At 45.3% G+C, this 18647-nt stretch overlaps 1 protein-coding gene across 6 annotated transcripts in view; it reads left to right on the top strand.

Moving 5' to 3' along the window:
* The first annotated feature begins 6694 nt into the window (after positions 1–6694).
* Positions 6695–18647, top strand: part of LOC106562870 (netrin-G2) — a 167992-nt gene continuing 156039 nt past the window's right edge. Inside the window, exons 1-2 of one of the 6 annotated variants that reach the window (XR_006757594.1) lie at positions 6695–7316; positions 8515–9326. Coding sequence is in view for 5 of the 6 variants with exons in the window: in XM_014127925.2 (XP_013983400.2) it covers positions 9048–9326 (279 nt within the window). In the remaining variant the exon portion in view is untranslated. The remainder of the gene's footprint in view (positions 7317–8514; positions 9327–18647) is intronic. The other 5 variants (XM_014127925.2, XM_014127927.2, XM_014127928.2 and 2 more) reach the window with 5 other exon arrangements.

Genomic DNA, 18647 nt, shown 5'->3' with positions numbered 1-18647 from the left:
AGACAACGATAGACAGCTGCCTCTGATTGGGAACCACACTCGGCTCAAAACAAAGTAATAGAAAATATAGATATTTCCACCCGAGTCACACCCTGACCTAACCAAACATAGAGAATAAATAAGATCTCTAATGTCAGGGCGTGACAGTACCCCCCCCAAAGGTGCGGACTCCGGCCGCAAATCTGAACCTATAGGGGAGGGTCCGGGTGGGCATCTCCACTTGGTGGAGGCTCTGGTGTGGGACGCCAATCACCCTCCGCTTGGGGCTCCCCCCACTTTCGTGGAACCGGACCCTGGATCGTCGCCGGAGGCTCCGGACTGCAGGCCGTCTCAGGAGGCTCCGGACTGCAGGCCGTCTCTGGAGGCTCCGGACTGCAGGCCGTCTCTGGAGGCTCCGGACTGCAGGCCGTCTCTGGTGGCTCCGGACTGCAGGCCGTCTCTGGAGCCATGGATCGTCACTGGAGGCTTCGTGCCATAGATCATCACTGGAGGCTCCAGGCCATGGATCATCACTGGAGGCTTCGTGCCATGGATTATCACTGGAGGCTTCGTGCCATGGGTTATCACTGGAGTCTCCGGGCCATGGATTATCACTACTGGCTCCGGGCCATGGGTTATCACTGGAGGCTTCGTACGTGGAGCCGGAACAGGTCTCACCGGACTGGGGAGACACACTGGAGGCCGGGTGCGTGAAGCAGGCACAGGCCGTACCAGGCTGGAGAGACGCACTGGAGACTGGGTGCGCAGAGCTGGCACAGGATATACTGGGCCGTGGAGGCGCACTGGAGGTCTGGAGCGTAGGGCTGGCACAACTCGTCCTGGCTGGATGCTCACTTTAGTCCGGCAAGTGCGGGGCGCTGGCACAGGATGAACTGGGCTGTGAAGGCACACTGGCGACACAGTGCGTAGAGCTGGCGCAGGATATCCTGGACCGAGGAGGCGTACTGGAGACCAGGAGTGCTGAGCCAGCACAACCCGTCCTGGCTGAAGGCTCACTTTAGCCCGGCAAATGCGGGGCGCAGGCAATGAGCGCACCGGGCTGTGAATGCGTACTGGAGATACGGTGCGCATCACCGCATAACACAGTGCCTGACTGGTCACACGCTCCCCACGGTAAGCACGGGGAGTTGGCTCAGGTCTTACCCCTGACTCCGCCAATCTCCCCGTGTGCCCCCCCCCCCCCCCTATTTTTTGGGGGGGGCTGCCTTTTCGGGCTTCCGTTGTGGCCGTGCTAGTTAATCATATTGTTGCCGTTCATCTCTCGCTGCCTCCATCTGTTCCCTTGACCGGCGATATTCCCCAATCCGCGTCCAGGGTCCTTTGCCTTCCAGGATCTCGTCCCATGTCCAACTCTCCTGGCCACACTGCTTGGTCCGGTTTTGGTGGGAGGTTCTGTAACGGCTCTCATCGGAATGAGTGGTCCAAAGCACAGCGTGGAAAGTGTTCATGATTTTATTAGATCAAAAAACACTCGAACAAAGTAACAAAACGAAAAGCCAACAGTTCTGTCAGGTAACAGAATACTAAACAGAAAACAACCTCCCACAAAACTCAGGTGGAAAACAGGCTGCCTAAGTATGATTCCCAATCAGAGACAACGATAGACAGCTGCCTCTGATTGGGAACCACACTCAGCTCAAAACATCGCATGGTCCTAAAGCACACCATTTCCATTTTCTATTTCGGAATGTGGGGGAGATATGACCCCGTCCCCAGTGAAAGTTGCACCCCTGACATTGTAATGTTTTGTTTTTTAGGTATAGGCCTATCATAATAATGGCACAATAATCACAACACATTTTTTTGCATAACCAAGTTGTAGGCTATTGATTTAATTTAAACAGATTATAGATTGATAAATTATCCAACTCTTTGACTCAATCTTTGATTGTGGATGTCACAAAACGAACCAGCTTTGAAGAAAACTTCAGAAGGGTATTTGATCCCGCTTGGCGCTCGCGATTTCATTTCAGGAACATCGACAGCTCGTCACTAGCCGCGCATCGCCAGGCATTCTGAAGGGGCAATTCATGGTCCTAAAGCAGACTGACAGTTTGTACTCTGGTACTTTCTCCACGGATCTCATACGCAGGGACAATATGAGCCCAGCTGGTGACAGCTGCGTTGCACTTCAAACATTTAAAAGCTCTGACATGTATTACAAGAGAAGAACCCGAAGCTACAATAGGCTATGGTGTAATAACAATGTCATGGGGTTTTCTGGTTTACAACTTTCTTTATGGTGATTTGAGAGAGAAGAGAAGAGAGAAAGAGAGAGAGAAGAGAAGAGGAGAAAGAGAGCGAGAGAGAGAGAGAGAGAGAGAGTGAGAGAGATTTGGAAGGGAACACTGACAGTACAGCGTGGCGTTGATCGATAGTTTGTCCTTGCCGCGTCTCCTCTGTCTTTCTCACATCTTTCAGATTCTTCTTAACCCTTGCAGTGCCCCCTTCACCCATCTACGAATAAATGTTTTACTCTGTAATGAAGTCTTCATATAAACACTCTAAAATGCCGATGACAGTTGAGAAAATAAGTAAATAAACAGGCTAAATTGGCCCGTGATAGCTTGGAGTCACATAACATGCATTAGGATGTGGCATTCATCAAAGTTAGAAAAGCTGTCCATATGATATGAGTCCTGACATCTTTCTCAAAGGCCCACACCTGATTTAGATTTGGTCATTTTCCTGACGTCAGCACTGTCACTGACATTAGCTAGTTTGGTCACATCGAATCCAGTTCACTTGAAACGAGACTTGGCATCAGAACATTTCAGCATCAATAAATACGTCAATGAATGATCTCACTTTGGATATTATTGACATGTATGTTTTTGTATTCAACTTTCTGTTTGTAGTCAACTTATTGGACATTTTATTGCTAATTAAAGTATGCTAAAGTATTGGTCTCTATCTTTCTGGCTACTAAGGTGCAGCATGCAGGTGCTTTCATACGTGTCTTATATGTTTTTTTTTATTATGTGTTTGTCCTTAAGCCTTGTCTTATCCTTGTAATCATTGATGATGCTTGAGGTGATAAAATAATTTCCAAAGTTGGGATCAATAAAACTATACTCTATTTATTTGCTGGTCTTTGGTCTTGCTTGAGATGGTTAGGCCTATGGAAACAATGCATCACATCTATTGCTTCCCTAAACTTTTGTTACATCAAGGCTGAATAATTTGATAATACCATAGAGTTTCTAAGCCTAGATGCACAACATTGCGAGACTTCCGGGAACGCTTGTGAAACCGACCAGGCCAGGGTTTGGGGTTTGAGAAGTCAATGAGAGAAGTGAAAATTCTTCCTTAGTTGTTCATTTTCTCAAAATCTAAAGGCACAACCTAAATTCGAGACAATGTTGTAAGTAGTTGAAGATGTTATTACTCCAACAAAGTGACACATTTCCAATTTCATCAAAAACAACTTTATATCGAAGGAGTGCCTTTGATGGCCTGCAAATGCGCAGCTCGGCGCTTGATGACCGTTAGACCAGATGACGTGATACTACGCATGAGCTTAGCTAGCCAACATCGCCATGATATCACCTACAAGTGTGATCGGGGATTTATATTTCGAGAAGCAGTTTTTGCCTATCTTCATACTGTACTGTCTTTGATAATACTACCCCTCCCAATTCTCAAGGTTTTACTGTATAATGGTGATCAAAAACAGGTAAAACCTGGTAAACGATTGGAATATTGTATATTCCAATAGTTTTACACTCCACTAGATCCACTTCAATGTAACTTGATTCAAATGTCAGCAGTGATGATGGTGATGAATGAGGGGCTTGATATTTTAGAAATTAAATTATGCCTACCTTCATCCCTACCTTCATCCCCCAGCAGCCTATAGTAGGGCCCTGTGTTTTGGTTAATCATGTCACATGACCTGGATTTGAACCTTTATTACAATTTTTTTTTCATCATACTTTCCCCTTTTCTTTTTATGTCAGATGGTCCAGCACCATCGTCAGACTATTTATTTCATGTTTTGTCTAATTCTCTTTTCTGGAAAAGGCTTAAAATAAATGTTAAAGGGACAGTGCAGTCTGAACATCTAAAATTAGTTTGGGATGATATTGCCACACTATGAGGTCGAAATAAAACAGACATTTAAAAAGATTGTGATAATTCCCTTTTTTGTGTACGAGTTGTTTGAAAAAAAGATATTGTGCGGTAGCAGCAATTGTTTCTTTGCACTGTCTTCTATCAGAACAATCACTTCATCTGATTAGACATTTTGACAAGCTAGCTGCACTAACCAGCCAGTGGATTTGCTAGCAGCTTCATCCATCTTGCTCCATCAGGGTTCTGTCTCATACATCTTGCATCCGGCAGCCAGTAGCAACCTTTCAAGTAAGCATCTAAATAGTTATTCTTCTAGCTAGCTATTATTATTAAAGGTAAAGGACATAATATTGTGGTGGTGCTGCTAGGTAGCTAACGTTAGCTTAGCGACTGCAACTAGGATAGCTACCTATCGTTGCTGACCTGACATTTATATTTACATAATTAGGGGGCCTACCTGTTGTAGGCTACATAAAAAGTAAAGGTGAAATGCTCCCAAAGGCATACTTTTCCTCTCACGCTTTCCCCCTATGTCTGGGATTCAGCTAGCCCTTGATCATGAGTTTTGTTAAGAGCCCCGACGCTCGGTCTGAACATTAACACGCATCACTTGTGGTACATTTTTGGAAGCATAAGGACCTTATATTTCATATCAGCGAGAAATAATAATAATAAAAAAGGTTAAATTGATACACACCTTTATACGGTTAGGGTTAGTGTTCCCACGCAGCTATATCGCTATGTTACAGCGCTTGTTTACCAAAAACAGACAGAAGACCACCTGTGCTAATTAGTTATCTAGCTTGCGCTGAACACTGTGTAAGCATGACTCTGGAAGTGTCGCAAAAGTGTCGTTTCGTCAGACAGGAGGCACCAATAACTGTATGGATCTGTGCAAAACGGCTACAGTAAGTTCATCTTTTTATTTGAATGATTTTTTCTCGCTGATGAAAGATAAGGGCCATGTTTTGAAAGCCATATCGCAAGCGATGATTACTGATGTTTCTAAACATCAAAACACAGCGTCAGGATTGTAGTTCACATGAGCCAGTTGTGGGCAAAGCTGCCCGCTGAAAACTGTAGAGAGAAGGCAGAATGCCGCCTAGAGTTTTCAAGAGCTAGGATTCAGCTCGCTAATGTTAGCTAGTATCTAGCTAGATAGCTTAACAGGTCACTGAGCAATAGCGAGCAGTATTTTTCCCATGGTCTAGCTAGAAGCTTTTGTTGTGGGCTAGTTTGCAGTGGCTGCAGCAGGTGTTATCAAAGAGGATGTTGTTGCTAAATGTGTTTGCTTCTCCCTTTTAAAGAATAACTTTCAACAAGAAGTTAAGTTTGAAATGATCATCACCTGGTAAGTGGAACTGTGTTTTTTATTGCAGTTATGCACATCAACAACATAAACCAATGCTAGCCAGAGCTATAAGGGTGGCAGGTAGCCTTGTGGTTAGAGCATTGGACCAGTAACTGAAAGGTTGCTGGATTGAATCCCGGAGCTGACAAGGTAAAAATCTGTCATTCTGCCCCTGAACAAGGCAGTTAACCCACTGTTCCTAGGCCGTCATAGAAAATAAGAATTTGTTCTTAACTGACTTGCCTAGTTAAATAAAGGTTACATTTTTTTTTATAGGACCGGTGGAGCTATGTCACACAGCAGCCAACAAAAACATATGGAAATGTCTGCTCTACCCAAAATTACAACCAACTAATGCAGCATTACTGCAAAAATGGAAGAGGAAAGTGGAAAGTAAGGAACTTGCCTGTCGGCCCTGCATTAAAGACCATCATTGGTTGAAGAAAATTGTGATAAATAAAAAAGTATACCAGTTCAATTTAAGGACCAAAACATTGACAGCCGTGCCATATAGATTGCAAAAAAGTTGAAAAGATTTGTGACGTACTGATTCCATGGCACATATGGTTTATGATGAACAGATACGCAAAACGACGCCAGATTCAAAAATTTTCAATTTAAATTATTATACAAAATTCTTGCAACCAATGGAATTTTAATTATATGGGGGATACAACTTTCCCAGCTCTGCAGATTTTGATGCGAAGAGGCAGAATCATTAGATAATTTGTTTTGGTACTGTCCATATGTAGCTTGTTTTTGGTCGCAGGTTCAGGAATGGCTGAAGAATTGCAACATTTACCTGGAGCTAACCCTGCAGATAGCACTACTGAGCGATCTGAAAAGGCATAGTCAATCGATCAATTATATAATAATACTTTTAGCAAAACATTTTATTTTCAATCTGTAGAAACAATGAGAATAGAAAGGTTCAGAACTTTTGTGAAACAGCACAGTTGAAAAAGATATGTCAAATAGAAATCCAATATAGATGGTGTTAAACCCGCGCAGTGTTTATGTCCCGCATCTAAACCGCCATCTATCCAACACGTTTAAAACGCGTAAACAACTCTGGTTTATCTGCTGCTAGCGATTTCCTGATACAACTATCGGACCGCTCGGACGCACAGGATGAATCGGTGACACAGAGAGCAGAACGATACAACATAGGCTATAGCTCCACTTCTCCGCAGGTCCTTTAAGCAGCGCGTGCTGATCAGCCTGTGGGACAGTTCAGTTTGGTGCACGTCGGCCCACGCGAGAAAGCGTCGAGAGCGAAGTTGCGCCGCCCGCCCCGGAGGTTAGCAGATAAAAGCCCTGAAAGTGATTGGAAGTGATGGTGAAAAGGATTTAGCCCAGGCATTAAGGAGAGAGAGAGAGAGAGAGAGAGAGAGAGAGAGAGAGAGAGTACATAAGAGAGAGATAGAAGGGTAAGTGAGTACATAAGAGAGAGAGAAGGGTAAGTGAGTACATAAGAGAGAGAAGGGGAGAGAGAGATTTTCCACCCAGCATTTTTTTCTGCCCTTGAGCATCCCGGGTAAACCCGAGCTTGTAAAGTGGGAGGAGAAGAAACGGGCACCAGCCCTTCCTCAAAGTCAATATTTTCACTTTTGATTCTCCTGCACGCTGGAAATCACGCTCTTTTTTCCCAACCGCCCGTTTCCAGATCTAGGACACCGTTCTACCCTGTGCAGCCTTCCGCGGTGTAATAAAAAAGTTACCCGCTGGAGAAGACCAACAAGGAGACCAGACCAGATAACAGGAGTGGAGTACAGTAACCTACACCTCGACAGGAGCCCGATAGTGTAGATGGAGCCGTGCAAGGTTTACGGCAGAGAGGCGGTCGTATAAAGGGACAGAGAAGCTCTCCCGGATCAGATGAATGTTCTAAGTAAGTCGCAAATCGGACACGTGTCAAAATGTTAGATTTTTTTTTTTTACGAGATTACGAAACCTAGTCTAAAACGCACCGCTCACTTCGAGTGATGTAGACTATTACATTGTCACTCACTATTCAAAATATTAATAGGCATATACTCTGCAATCAATAAAACAGTTGTCACTTCATATTATGTTTAGAAATAATATGATTTATTAGGCTACCAAATGAAATGCAGCCTGAACGGTTGCTACCTTCGATTGGCGCTGCTGAAGCAAGCAGAAGCACTAGTCAGACACACCTCTATACCGTATTTCGAGTTAAACAACAGCTTTGGCGACTTTCAAACTAAAAGCTGAATTTAGCTTTACCTAATTTTCGCGGAGAAAAAATATATCTGTGGGACAGCGAAGCCAAACTGTGAACAGGGTTAATCCAATTAAAACGCATTTTGCTCACTCTGGTCATCTAGCGTTTGGAAAGGCGATGCCGATTCAAACTCTCTCGCGCATAGGCGGCAGAGGGTCCCTGGTTCGAGCCCAGGTTGGGGCGAGGAGAGGGACGGAAGCTATACTGTTACATTTACGCAGGGGCGCAATCAGGACAGCAGAGTGAAGGTGTGTGTAATAATTTACTAAGTGCTATGTCAGATATAATGCATGGTGATGCAGGTAAAGTTAGGATGCCTCATATTTTATGGAACGAATGCACAAAGTGGTGGAGTGACTTTTTCACTTTTCTTCAACCCCCCTTCCAAGACGCAATGCATATGATACATCATAAATTAAGTTTTAGCTCATATATCTTTCATTCTTTCATTGACAGTCCACGCCCAAAGCACACCACCCACACATACCCAACTTTTGAAAATTGCCATCAAGCCCTGCATATGACTTAAAAACTTGTGCATAATTCTGGAAATATTATCTCGGAAATATGTCACCTACACGATCACAATGACATACGGTATTACATACAAACATCTGTTTGCTTACAATATCCTCTGTGTCAGCCTACATGGTTTTGTCCAGTTTCTTGGAAGTTCAGTCATAGGCCTACTCTCCCAATACAAATTAGGTTATGTAGCCTAAATGTCCAATATTGGAAAATAAGATAAGCGAAACATGTGATGAACAAGATAAACTATGCTATGTAGTCTCTCTCTCCCTCTATCAGTCTAATATCCTTATCATTTCCCTCTTCTTTCCAGGACAATCATTGAGGCAAGGCGCCGGACCGCTGCGTCACGACCTGATGGCTGTATCTAAAGACATAGTCAACTGTACCTTATCATCCCTAGCGGGAAGCTCTCATCTCTTCCAGCCGAAAAGGACCTCTGAAATATGGATTTGTTCTGCTGATTTTCCAACCATCACCCCCACCACCGCAAACGCAGCACTGGCGCCACTATATGGTTGAAGTAGATGAGAAGTTTCTCTGACTTTCGACGCCCCCTGCTCTATTATTTGTCACTTTTCCATATCCGACATCAAAACAAGTTAGTTTAATTTCCTAAAGGACCTGTGATATTTGTAGGCCCACGTTTGTTGAACGGCTGTGAATTGACTTAGCCAACTCGAACACTTTTATTTCTCTTAGTGCATTTGTATTTTTTCCATCATCCCCAAAACGTCCCCTTAAGCTCAGGTGAGCGTGCAGACGCATCTTGGTGACAACAAAGTTACTTACTGTGTCCGTATGATACTCAGTCGAGTTCCATGCTCTTCGCCCCAACTCTGACTAATGTGGCCGCCCTCGCCCTTTGCCGCCAGACCCCACTCGTCCTCGGACCACTCTCGTGCCATGCTCCGCCAGGCCGTGTTGCTCCTCCTGCACTGCTTTGCCTCCTTGACGCTGGGCCAGTACGACCTGTGCAAGTCCCTGGTGAGCACGGACGATGGCGCCGTGTGGGAGCAGTATGCATGCCAGCCCAAGGCCCAGTCCATGAAGGACTACATGCGGGTGAAGGTGGACCCACCGGGCATCACCTGCGGGAACCCACCTGAGAGATTCTGCACTCTGGTTAGTTGAAAAGGTGGAGTGGTTGGTTTATTGGAATGCACTGAAATTGATGTTGGAAGTTGCTGCAGTGAGGGTGATGAATTAAAGAATGAGTTGAATTGACAGGCCTGAACTATAGTCCAGGGAACATCCAGGCAAGGGGTAACTTATCGCAATGCCTATTTGCAATCAACACTATTTCAGTGTGACTTGGGAAAGTCTAATTTGTTTGCGGACTTAAATAACACAGTAAGAGGCGATATGCAGAGTTTTTGCTCAATAAAGGAAATGTGAGAACAACAGAAGCAGAGTTGGATAAAAAAAACATACCAGGCTATTGGGCTTAGTCAGGTCAGAACCTCCTGATGCGGTGTGAATTCGAGCAGGCTTGAACGGGCCTTGGCCAAGTTTGGCGGGCTCCAAAAGCCATGACATCAGTGAAATGACTTGGCCATGGGCTCGAGCTCACTGAGAGCGGTGCGGAGGTGTTGTTTACATTCACATTGTGTTGGCAGACTGTCAACCGGCTTGATTGCGTTTTCGGGAGGACTTCAAATTTCGCCTGCTAAACAGCATCAAGACGAGAGAGAGAGGGTGGAGGACCTTTCGTTTCAAGGGCACTCGCAGGGCGAGAGTGGAGAACTGCGGGAAAATACTAGGCATTAGAATGCAAGGCTCAACGTTATAGTTCCCGCTTTAATAGGTTGTTGAGTGGAATTAAACTCTAGAAGTAGGAAGTTTGGATAGTTTGAAACTTTTTAGAATAGGCTACCTCTGTGGGCCTGTTTTAGCTACAGCATACTGCTTACTTTTAATTGTCACAACTTGACACAATCTGAGAGTCTACTTAATGTGTTTGGCGCAGGATCCCTATCACTTGGCTGGACAATCCTTGTAACAGCTACCCAGTCAATGAGTCAGTGAGGTAATCAGATGAGGGAGGACTTACAACCAAGGACAGAGATACAGAACTCTAATAGAGTAGAAGTGATTTACTCATTATCCACTGATGTCTCAGAACCACACTTTCACATACACACACTGTGTATTGTACACTCTTAGAAAAGGTGCTAAGTAGTACCATATAGGGTTATTTGTGTTGTCCCTATAGGGGGACCCTTTTTTGGGGCTGGGTAGAAACTTTTGCAGAGGGTTCTAGGCTTTTTCAAAGAACCGTCTGTATATGGTTCTACCTAGAACCCTCTATGAAGGGTTCTGCTTAGAATCCTCTATGAAGGTTCTACCAAGAACCATTTTATCATCTAAAGGTTTTTCCTAGAACTGTCTACAAATGGATCTACCGAGAACCCTTTTGGAACACTTTTTTCTAAGAGTGTATGGCTACCTTAATCCTGCATTTTACAAACATATCTACACACACACACACCTCCTCATTGAGACTAATAACAGGACTCAAGGATCATTTGATAACGTGAAGCAGAGTGGATATGCTCCTTCCTCGGATACCTAATGGTTAATGATTTGTTTAATGTAGAAGTAGTAGAAACTGCTGACGGCCTGAGAAAGCCCTCTCCAGTGACTGCTCCTCAGAAGGAGAGGGAGAGAGGGGGAGAGGGAGAGAGAGAGAGAGAGAGATGCTGAGGCGTCCTGTGTGTGTGTGTGTGAGAGAGAGATGCTGAGGTGTCCTGTGTGAGAGAGAGAGAGATGCTGAGGTGTCCTGTGAGAGCGATGCTGAGGCGTCCTGTGTGAGAGAGGGAGAGATGCTGAGGCGTCCTGTGTGAGAGAGGGAGAGATGCTGAGGCGTCCTGTGAGAGAAAGAGATGCTGAGGCGTCCTGTGAGAGAAACAGATGCTGAGGCGTCCTGTGTGTGTGTGAGAGAGAGAGATGGTGAGGCGTCCTGTGTGAGAGAGGGAGAGATGCTGAGGCATCCTGTGTGAGAGAGGGAGAGATGCTGAGGCGTCCTGTGAGAGAAAGAGATGCTGAGGCGTCCTGTGAGAGAAAGAGATGCTGAGGCGTCCTGTGAGAGAAAGAGATGCTGAGGCGTCCTGTGTGTGTGTGAGAGAGAGAGATGGTGAGGCGTCCTGTGTGAGAGAGGGAGAGATGCTGAGGCATCCTGTGTGAGAGAGGGGGAGAGAGAGAGAGAGATGCTGAGGCGTCCTGTGAGAGAGAGAGAGAAAAATGCTGGGGCCTCCTGTATTGACGTTTGCCCTCTAATGGCATGGCCCGGACCTGCAGCTAGAAACCTTCACAATTATGTTTCTCAGCGATGAAATATTGATGCTCTCCTTAATGGGCTTCTTCCTTACAAGGAGCTCCGGACGCTAGCCGCCATGGTATGTTCCGTTCCAGATCCCAGTCTTAGGCTCCCTCTATCCTCCCGGAATGTTCCATAGGGAGAGAGAGATGCTGGGTGGTACCTGGGACAGCAGATTAGTCTTAGTCATCAGTTTCTACACCAGCTGGGATCTATAGGCTTCAGTGGAGCAGACTGGTCCCTTCCTCTTAGATAGTGATGCACTGATATGACATTTTTGGCCGATACCGATATCCAATATTTTCCTTGCCAAAACAAAGATACCAATAACCAATATTTAACATTTTTGCGGTCTTTTAAGCATTCTAGAACAGTTAAATAGTTAACACACACATGGATGCAGCGGTCTAACAGGCTGACCACACTGCTTGTGTCGCGTGCGCGAGGGGTGCAAAATAAATGTAGAAACCTATGTTATTCAATTATTGCACCCACACTGCTCGCGCGCACCAACGAGCGTCTGCGTTGCCACGGGCTAAAATAGAAATCAGTTCTATTTCTGACGCAGATCGCGCTGCAAGTCCTGCTTCTCCCATCTCCTCATTGGTTTATAGAAGCAGGTACCCACGTGCCATCTCCTCATTGGTTATACTCACGTGGGTGACTGAAAGACGAACGAGGTCAGTGGCAGTAATGCACCTAATTTATGAAAGTTGCCAATCGCAATATAAAGTCCAGAGAAGAAAAAGCATAGAAACGATTCGGTTGACCGTTTTATGTGTAGATTAATTGGTGGAGTAGAGGACCTTGTGCATTTCAGGTAAAATAACAACTCAATGTTTATATCCCAGGACAAATTAGCTAGCAACAGATTCACATTCCAACCTTGTTTAACATGATCTAGTCTTAATATGGCATGATTCCACCAATTGTAACCCTCTGCATCAATTTCAAAGAGGTACTTTTATTTTGAAGGCAAACTGTAAATTCCACTATTGTGCCTAATCCTTAATGTGGCTAGCTTCTCAACACATAACCCTGTCAGGTCTCACTAGCCAGATGAAGCTAGCTGGCTGCTTTGGGCAACAGGGTTAAGTAGCTGGCTAGCTATTTATTTTCATGAACTGAAGTTCAATTTCAATAGGCGAACAACACGTGGCTACCAAGCTAATACCTACGCACAAGGATTCCTTAATCATTAATAAGAATAGTTTAAATGACTGCAGTTTCAACTGGTTATTGTTTTCAGCCTGGTTGTATTGGCACGATCTAAGTACCAAGCTAAAGCTAGCTAGCTACCCCAGAAGTTGCGGTCGAACAAATAATGCTTTATTACCAACACGGTATTGTAAACACATTGTTTGTGTTTGCTTGTTTGCAGACTTTTTTTGTACAGCTTTGACAGTGCTACTGATAGTAGTGGTGGCGCTTGGCTTGCACGTGCAAATTCAGAACACACAACATTATATAATAGAACTGTGTTATTTGACATGTCAAATTAAAAGCTCATTTAATTCGTCAAATAATGTGTATATTTTTTGACACGCAAAGACCCAAACAGCGTTCCATAGTATGTCATGAAGATAATAGCAGTGACGCTATTACTGTGTACTCCGGTAGGGCAACATCTGAACAATAGCGCACTTGGTAACGTTATTGTGTACCGGTGCTCAACCAGTCGGCGAAAGCCAACATCACCCACGACAGGGAACGGTTGATTGTCAAGGACAATGAATTCCATTATCTTGGCGTTAATAGATTTCGCCTTTGAGTTGTCTCGCTGAAATTTTATTTATCTTTCAATTGACTGCTCGACTTGTTGACTGCTCGATCCACACAGCAGACATTGTGGGCTAGGTTAGGGATGCTGTGTTGCACGTGTAGCTGTCACGTCCTGGCCAGTATAAGGGTTCATTGTTATTGTAGTTTGGTCAGGACGTGGCAGAGGGTATTTGGTTTATGTGGTTCGGGGTGGTGGTTTTTCTAAAAAGGGCATTTGATTTATGTATTCCGGGGTTTTTGGGCACTGTTCCTTGTTTATGTAATTCTATGTTTAGTCTAGGTAATCTATTTCTATGTTGAGTTAATTGGGGTGGACTTCCAATTGAAGGCAGCTGTGTGGTGTTGCCTTTGATTGGAAGTCCTATATTAGTTGGGTATGTTTGTCTGTGTATTTGTGGGAGATTGTTTCGTGTTTAGTGTGCGTGAGCCTAACAGGACTGTCAGTATATCGTGAGTTCGTTTTGTTATTTTTGTATGTTCATCTTTGAGTTTATTAAACGTTCAAAATGAACTATATCAACTCTGCTGCATATTGGTCCTCATTTTCCGACGATGATTTCGCCATATCGTCTGACGACGAAGAAATCCCTGACAGTAGCGGAAAATTTTATGTGGCGTCATTATGTGCTGTACCTACATTATAGGTATGCACGTCAGCTTTCACATTGGCGTTAAACTAGACATCAGGCCGATACCGATGTTGGCATTTTTAGCTAATATCGACCAATATATCGTGCATCCCTACTCTTAGATCATCTAAAGCTGTGTGTCGTCACCATTCTGCATACTTCATTCCTTCACTGAAGTGTGCACTTGTTAACTCCCCCAAATCATTTATTTATAAAAGTTAAATAGTGATTGAAGTTTCAACAATCTTGGTGTTCATCGGAATAAGTAACAAACAGAGAAAGTGTGTGTGTGCATGTATGTTTGTGTGTATGGATGCATACAGTACATGCATGTGCGTGCGTGTGATGGCAGTTCAGCATCTGTGTACAGTATGCATTGGTAGAGAGCGCCATGGTCCTGAAATGGTTTGAGCCCCAAAGAGAGAGAGCAGCACTTGGAAGACACCGACATGGTGCTGAAGTATATGAATGGACATATGGACATTAGTCAGATCCCAATACTGTTTTCAATTACGTTATGCAATAGTGGGACAGATGTAACTTAAAGACCTACACTACAGTAGTGTGTGTGTGTATGTGTGGGTGTTTTATGCATGTGTGTGTTCTGTGTTTTTATGTGTGTGTGTATGTGCGTGCGCTTTTTCACTAATGTATGTCACCACTGTAACTTAATTATTTTTCACATGAATACACTGTTGCCCCAAAACAAAGACCGTGAAATTCAGCGGATGCTAGTTTGGTGTTGAGGCACAGATTTCCCTGCCTTCGTTTAGCCCTGTTCCTCCTCTCCTCTGGGATACACTGTTATATTCATCTCCTGTTCATGGGGAGTGGAGCTAGCTATAGGTAGTGTCCTTCTCTGCCAACTGGGGCAGTATGGTAGCTCCTTTAAACATGGCGGCCCTCTTTCTTTTGAGGACGATGCTACTGTACTGTAGCGAGCTCTCTATACATGGTAGTTGTACTGTTTTGGTGGTGTGTAACCCCTGGGGATGGTTTGTGTGTGTTGCAGGGAGGGAGGGAGGGAGAGAGAGAGAGAGATAATGATGAGGGAGAGGTGGAGAAGATCAGATCTTAGCTAAGCAGAAAGATGAAATCAGACCAGCACTGTCCGCGCACACACCACACACACACACACACACACACACACACACACACACACACACACACACACACACACACACACACACACACACACACACACACACACACACACACAGAGAGAGAGACAACAAGCCTGCGTTAGTGTACAGTACGTCTTTCATGTGGCTTGGTTTGAACCAAAACCTTCAATCAAGTCCCTTAGGTAAAGTACCCACATGAAAATTGATTCCTCGCCATGTGTGTAGTGACAGATGAGGGAGGAACGGAGTGTGTGTGTGTACAGTATGTTCATGTGTGAAAGAAGGGAAAAAACCCTTTCTGTTCCACAACAGATTTTGCCTGTTTTAGAAGGTAGAAATCAGCCAGCTCTAAAAATAGACGAGAGAGAGAGGGAGAGAGAGAAGCTTAGCGGAAGAGGAGCGTGCTTGAAAGGAGAAGAAGATGGCAGCTGGTAGTGTGGTGGAGTAGAGAGTAGAGAGGAAGAGGTGAAGCTAGAGGTTTTACTCTCCCCAAAATCTGTCCAAAATAAGCCCAATGCTTTTCTATGGACCTAAGCTTGTTGCCTGCCTTGTTGCCTGCCTTCCTGCCTTTGGGACAATGACTCCCATTGTTATGACGGAGACATGAGCGTCTCGACATGCGGCCGTGCCTAACAGGAAAATAGGGGGTGGAGCCGGTCGGGCGCAACCCAGGCCACGTGAAATGTGGGGAACTGAGCTCGGGCGAGGGCCGACGCCACCCTCCTGGCCCAGAACACCACACCGAGGGAAGGGAGAAGCTTACCCTGCCTTCAGAGAGTTATAGAAACTCGCGCTGTTTATCCACGCTTCATTGGTCTGTTTCGCTTGACGGCCCTCCGATCTGCTTTTGTTAGATGGCCCTCCAACCTGCAACCTTTTTTTACGGTTATATCTGTGTTCCCTTTCTTGTAATGTCACTTATTGCCCACTTTACTATCATCCTGGACTTATAAATCGAGACCTGATGTGGGTACGGCCCGGCGCGAGATTTACACCCTATCCCCCAGATTTTCAAGGGCCAGCGAGAGCTCACCGGACGCCGCCGTAACCGCAACTCTTTCCAGGGATTGGGCCCCTCTCTCGGAACCCATTCCAGGGCGCCCTGTCCTTGACAAAGAAAAGAGAACTCTCCCCGGGATTCCCACCAGCTTCTCTGGGAAAGGGTCGCGTTACCGTTCGACTCGCAGCGTCCATCTCCGCCACTCCGGATTTGGGGATCTGAACCTGAATCTCTTTCGAGGCCATCGCCCCTCCCTTCCGAACGGCGTTCGCCCAGAGAGCATACATCTCTTAGGACCGACTGACCCATGTTCGACTGCTGTTCACATGGAACCCTTCTCCACTTCGGCCTTCAAAGTTCTCGTTTGAATATTTATCCATTTTCAGGGCTAGTTGATTCGGCAGGTGAGTTGTTACACACTCCTTAGCGGATTCCGACTTCCATGGCCACCGTCCTGCTGTTTATATCAACCTTTTCTAGGGTCTAATGAGCGTCGGCATCAGGCGCCTTTACCCGGCGTTCAGTTCATCCCGCCACGCCAGTTTTGCTTACCAAATGTGGCCCACTAGGCAACTCGCATTCCACGCCCGGCTCCAAGCCGGGCTTCTTACCCATTTGAAGTTTGTAGAACTAAGAACAGATATAGCCTTGGTTCACCCTAGACTTGACTGCCCTTGACCAGCACAAAAACATCCTGTGGCGTTCTGCATTAGCATCGAATAGCCCCCGTGATATGCAACTTTCAGGGAAGTCAGGAACCAATATACTCAGTTAGGAAAGCTAAGGCTAGCTTTTTCAAACAGAAATTTGCATCCTGTAGCACTAATTCCCCAAAAATTTGGGACACTGTAAAGTCCATGGAGAATAAGAGCACTGAGGCTAGGAAACACTGTCACCACCAATAAATCTACGATAATCGATCATTTCAATAAGCATTTTTCTACGGTTGGCCATGCTTTCCACCTGGCTACCCCTACCCCAGCCAACAGCTCAGCACCCCCTGCAGCAACTTGCCCAAGCCCCCCCCCCACTTCTCCTTCACCCAAATCCAGACAGCTGATGTTTTGAAAGAGCTGCAAAATCTGGATCCCGACAAATCAGCTGGGCTAGACAATCTGGACCCTCTCTTTCTAAAATGATCTGCCGAAATTGTTGCAACCCCTATTACTAGCCTGTTCAACGTCTCTTTCGTATCGTTTGAGATCCCCAAAGATTGGAAAGCTGCCGTGGTCATCCCCATCTTCACAGGGGGAGACACTCTAGACCCAAACTGTTATAGACCTATATTCATCCTGCCTTGCCTTTCTAAAATCTTCAAAAGCCAATTTAACAAACAGATCACCGACCATTTCGAATCCCACCGTACCTTCTCCACTATGCAATCTGGTTTCCGAGCTGGTCATGGGTGCATCTCAGCCACGCTCAAGGTCCTAAACGATATCATAACCGCCATCGATAAAAGACAGTACTGTGCAGCCATCTTCATTGACCTGGCCAAGGCTTTCAACTCTGTCAATCACCGCATTCTTAGCAGCAGACTCAATAGCCTTGGCTTCTCAAATGACTGCCTCGCCTGGTTCACCAACTACTTCTCAGACAGAGTTCAGTGTGTCAATTTGGAGGGCCTGTTGTACGGACCTCTAGAAGTCTCTATGGGGGTGCCACAGGGTTCAATTCTTGGGCTGACTTTTTTCTCTGTATATATCAATGATGTCGCTCTTGCTGCTGGTGCCATACAACAAACCTTCCGTGGCCTCCAACTGCTTTTAAATGCTAGTAAAACTAAATACATGCTCTTCAACCGATTTGCTGCCCGCACCCGTCCGCCCGACTAGCATCACTACTCTGGACGGTTCTGACTTAGAATATGTGGACAACTACAAATACCTAGGTGTCTGGTTAGACTGTAAACTCTCCTTCCAGACTCACATTAAGCATCTCCAATCCACAATTAAATCTAGAATCGGCTTCCTATTTTGCAACAAAGCCTCCTTCACTCATGCTGCAAAACATACCCTTGTAAAACTGACTATCCTACCGATCCTTGACTTCGGCGATGTCATTTACAAAATAGCCTCCAACACTCTACTCAGCAAACTGGATGTAGTCTATCACAGTGCCATCCATTTTGTCAGCAAAACCCATATACTACCCACCCCTGCAACCTGTATGCTCTGGTTGGCTTGCCCTCACCACATATTCGTCGCCAAACCCACTGGCTACAGGTCATCTATAAGTCTTTGCTAGGTATAGCCCTGCCTTATCTCAGCTCACTGGTCACACCCACCCATAGCACACACTCCAGCAGGTATATTTCACTGGTCATCCCCAAAGCCAACACTTCCTTTGGCCGCCTTTCCTTCCAGTTCTCTGCTGCCAATGACTGGAACGAATTGCAAAAATCACTGAAGCTGAGGTCTTATATCCCCCTCTCTAACTTTAAGCATCAGCTGTCAGTACCTGTACACAGCCCATCTGTAAATAGCACACCCAACTACCTCATCCCCATATTGTTATTTATCCTCTAGCTCAGTTGCACCCCAAGTATCTCTACTTGCACATCATCATCTGCACATCTATCACTCCAGTGTT

This window comes from Salmo salar, chromosome ssa11 (genome assembly GCF_905237065.1).
Source record: "Salmo salar chromosome ssa11, Ssal_v3.1, whole genome shotgun sequence".
Lineage (NCBI taxonomy): Eukaryota > Metazoa > Chordata > Actinopteri > Salmoniformes > Salmonidae > Salmo > Salmo salar.
The sequence above is the reverse complement of the archived record's forward strand: the minus strand, read 5'-3'. Positions and strand labels throughout refer to the sequence as shown.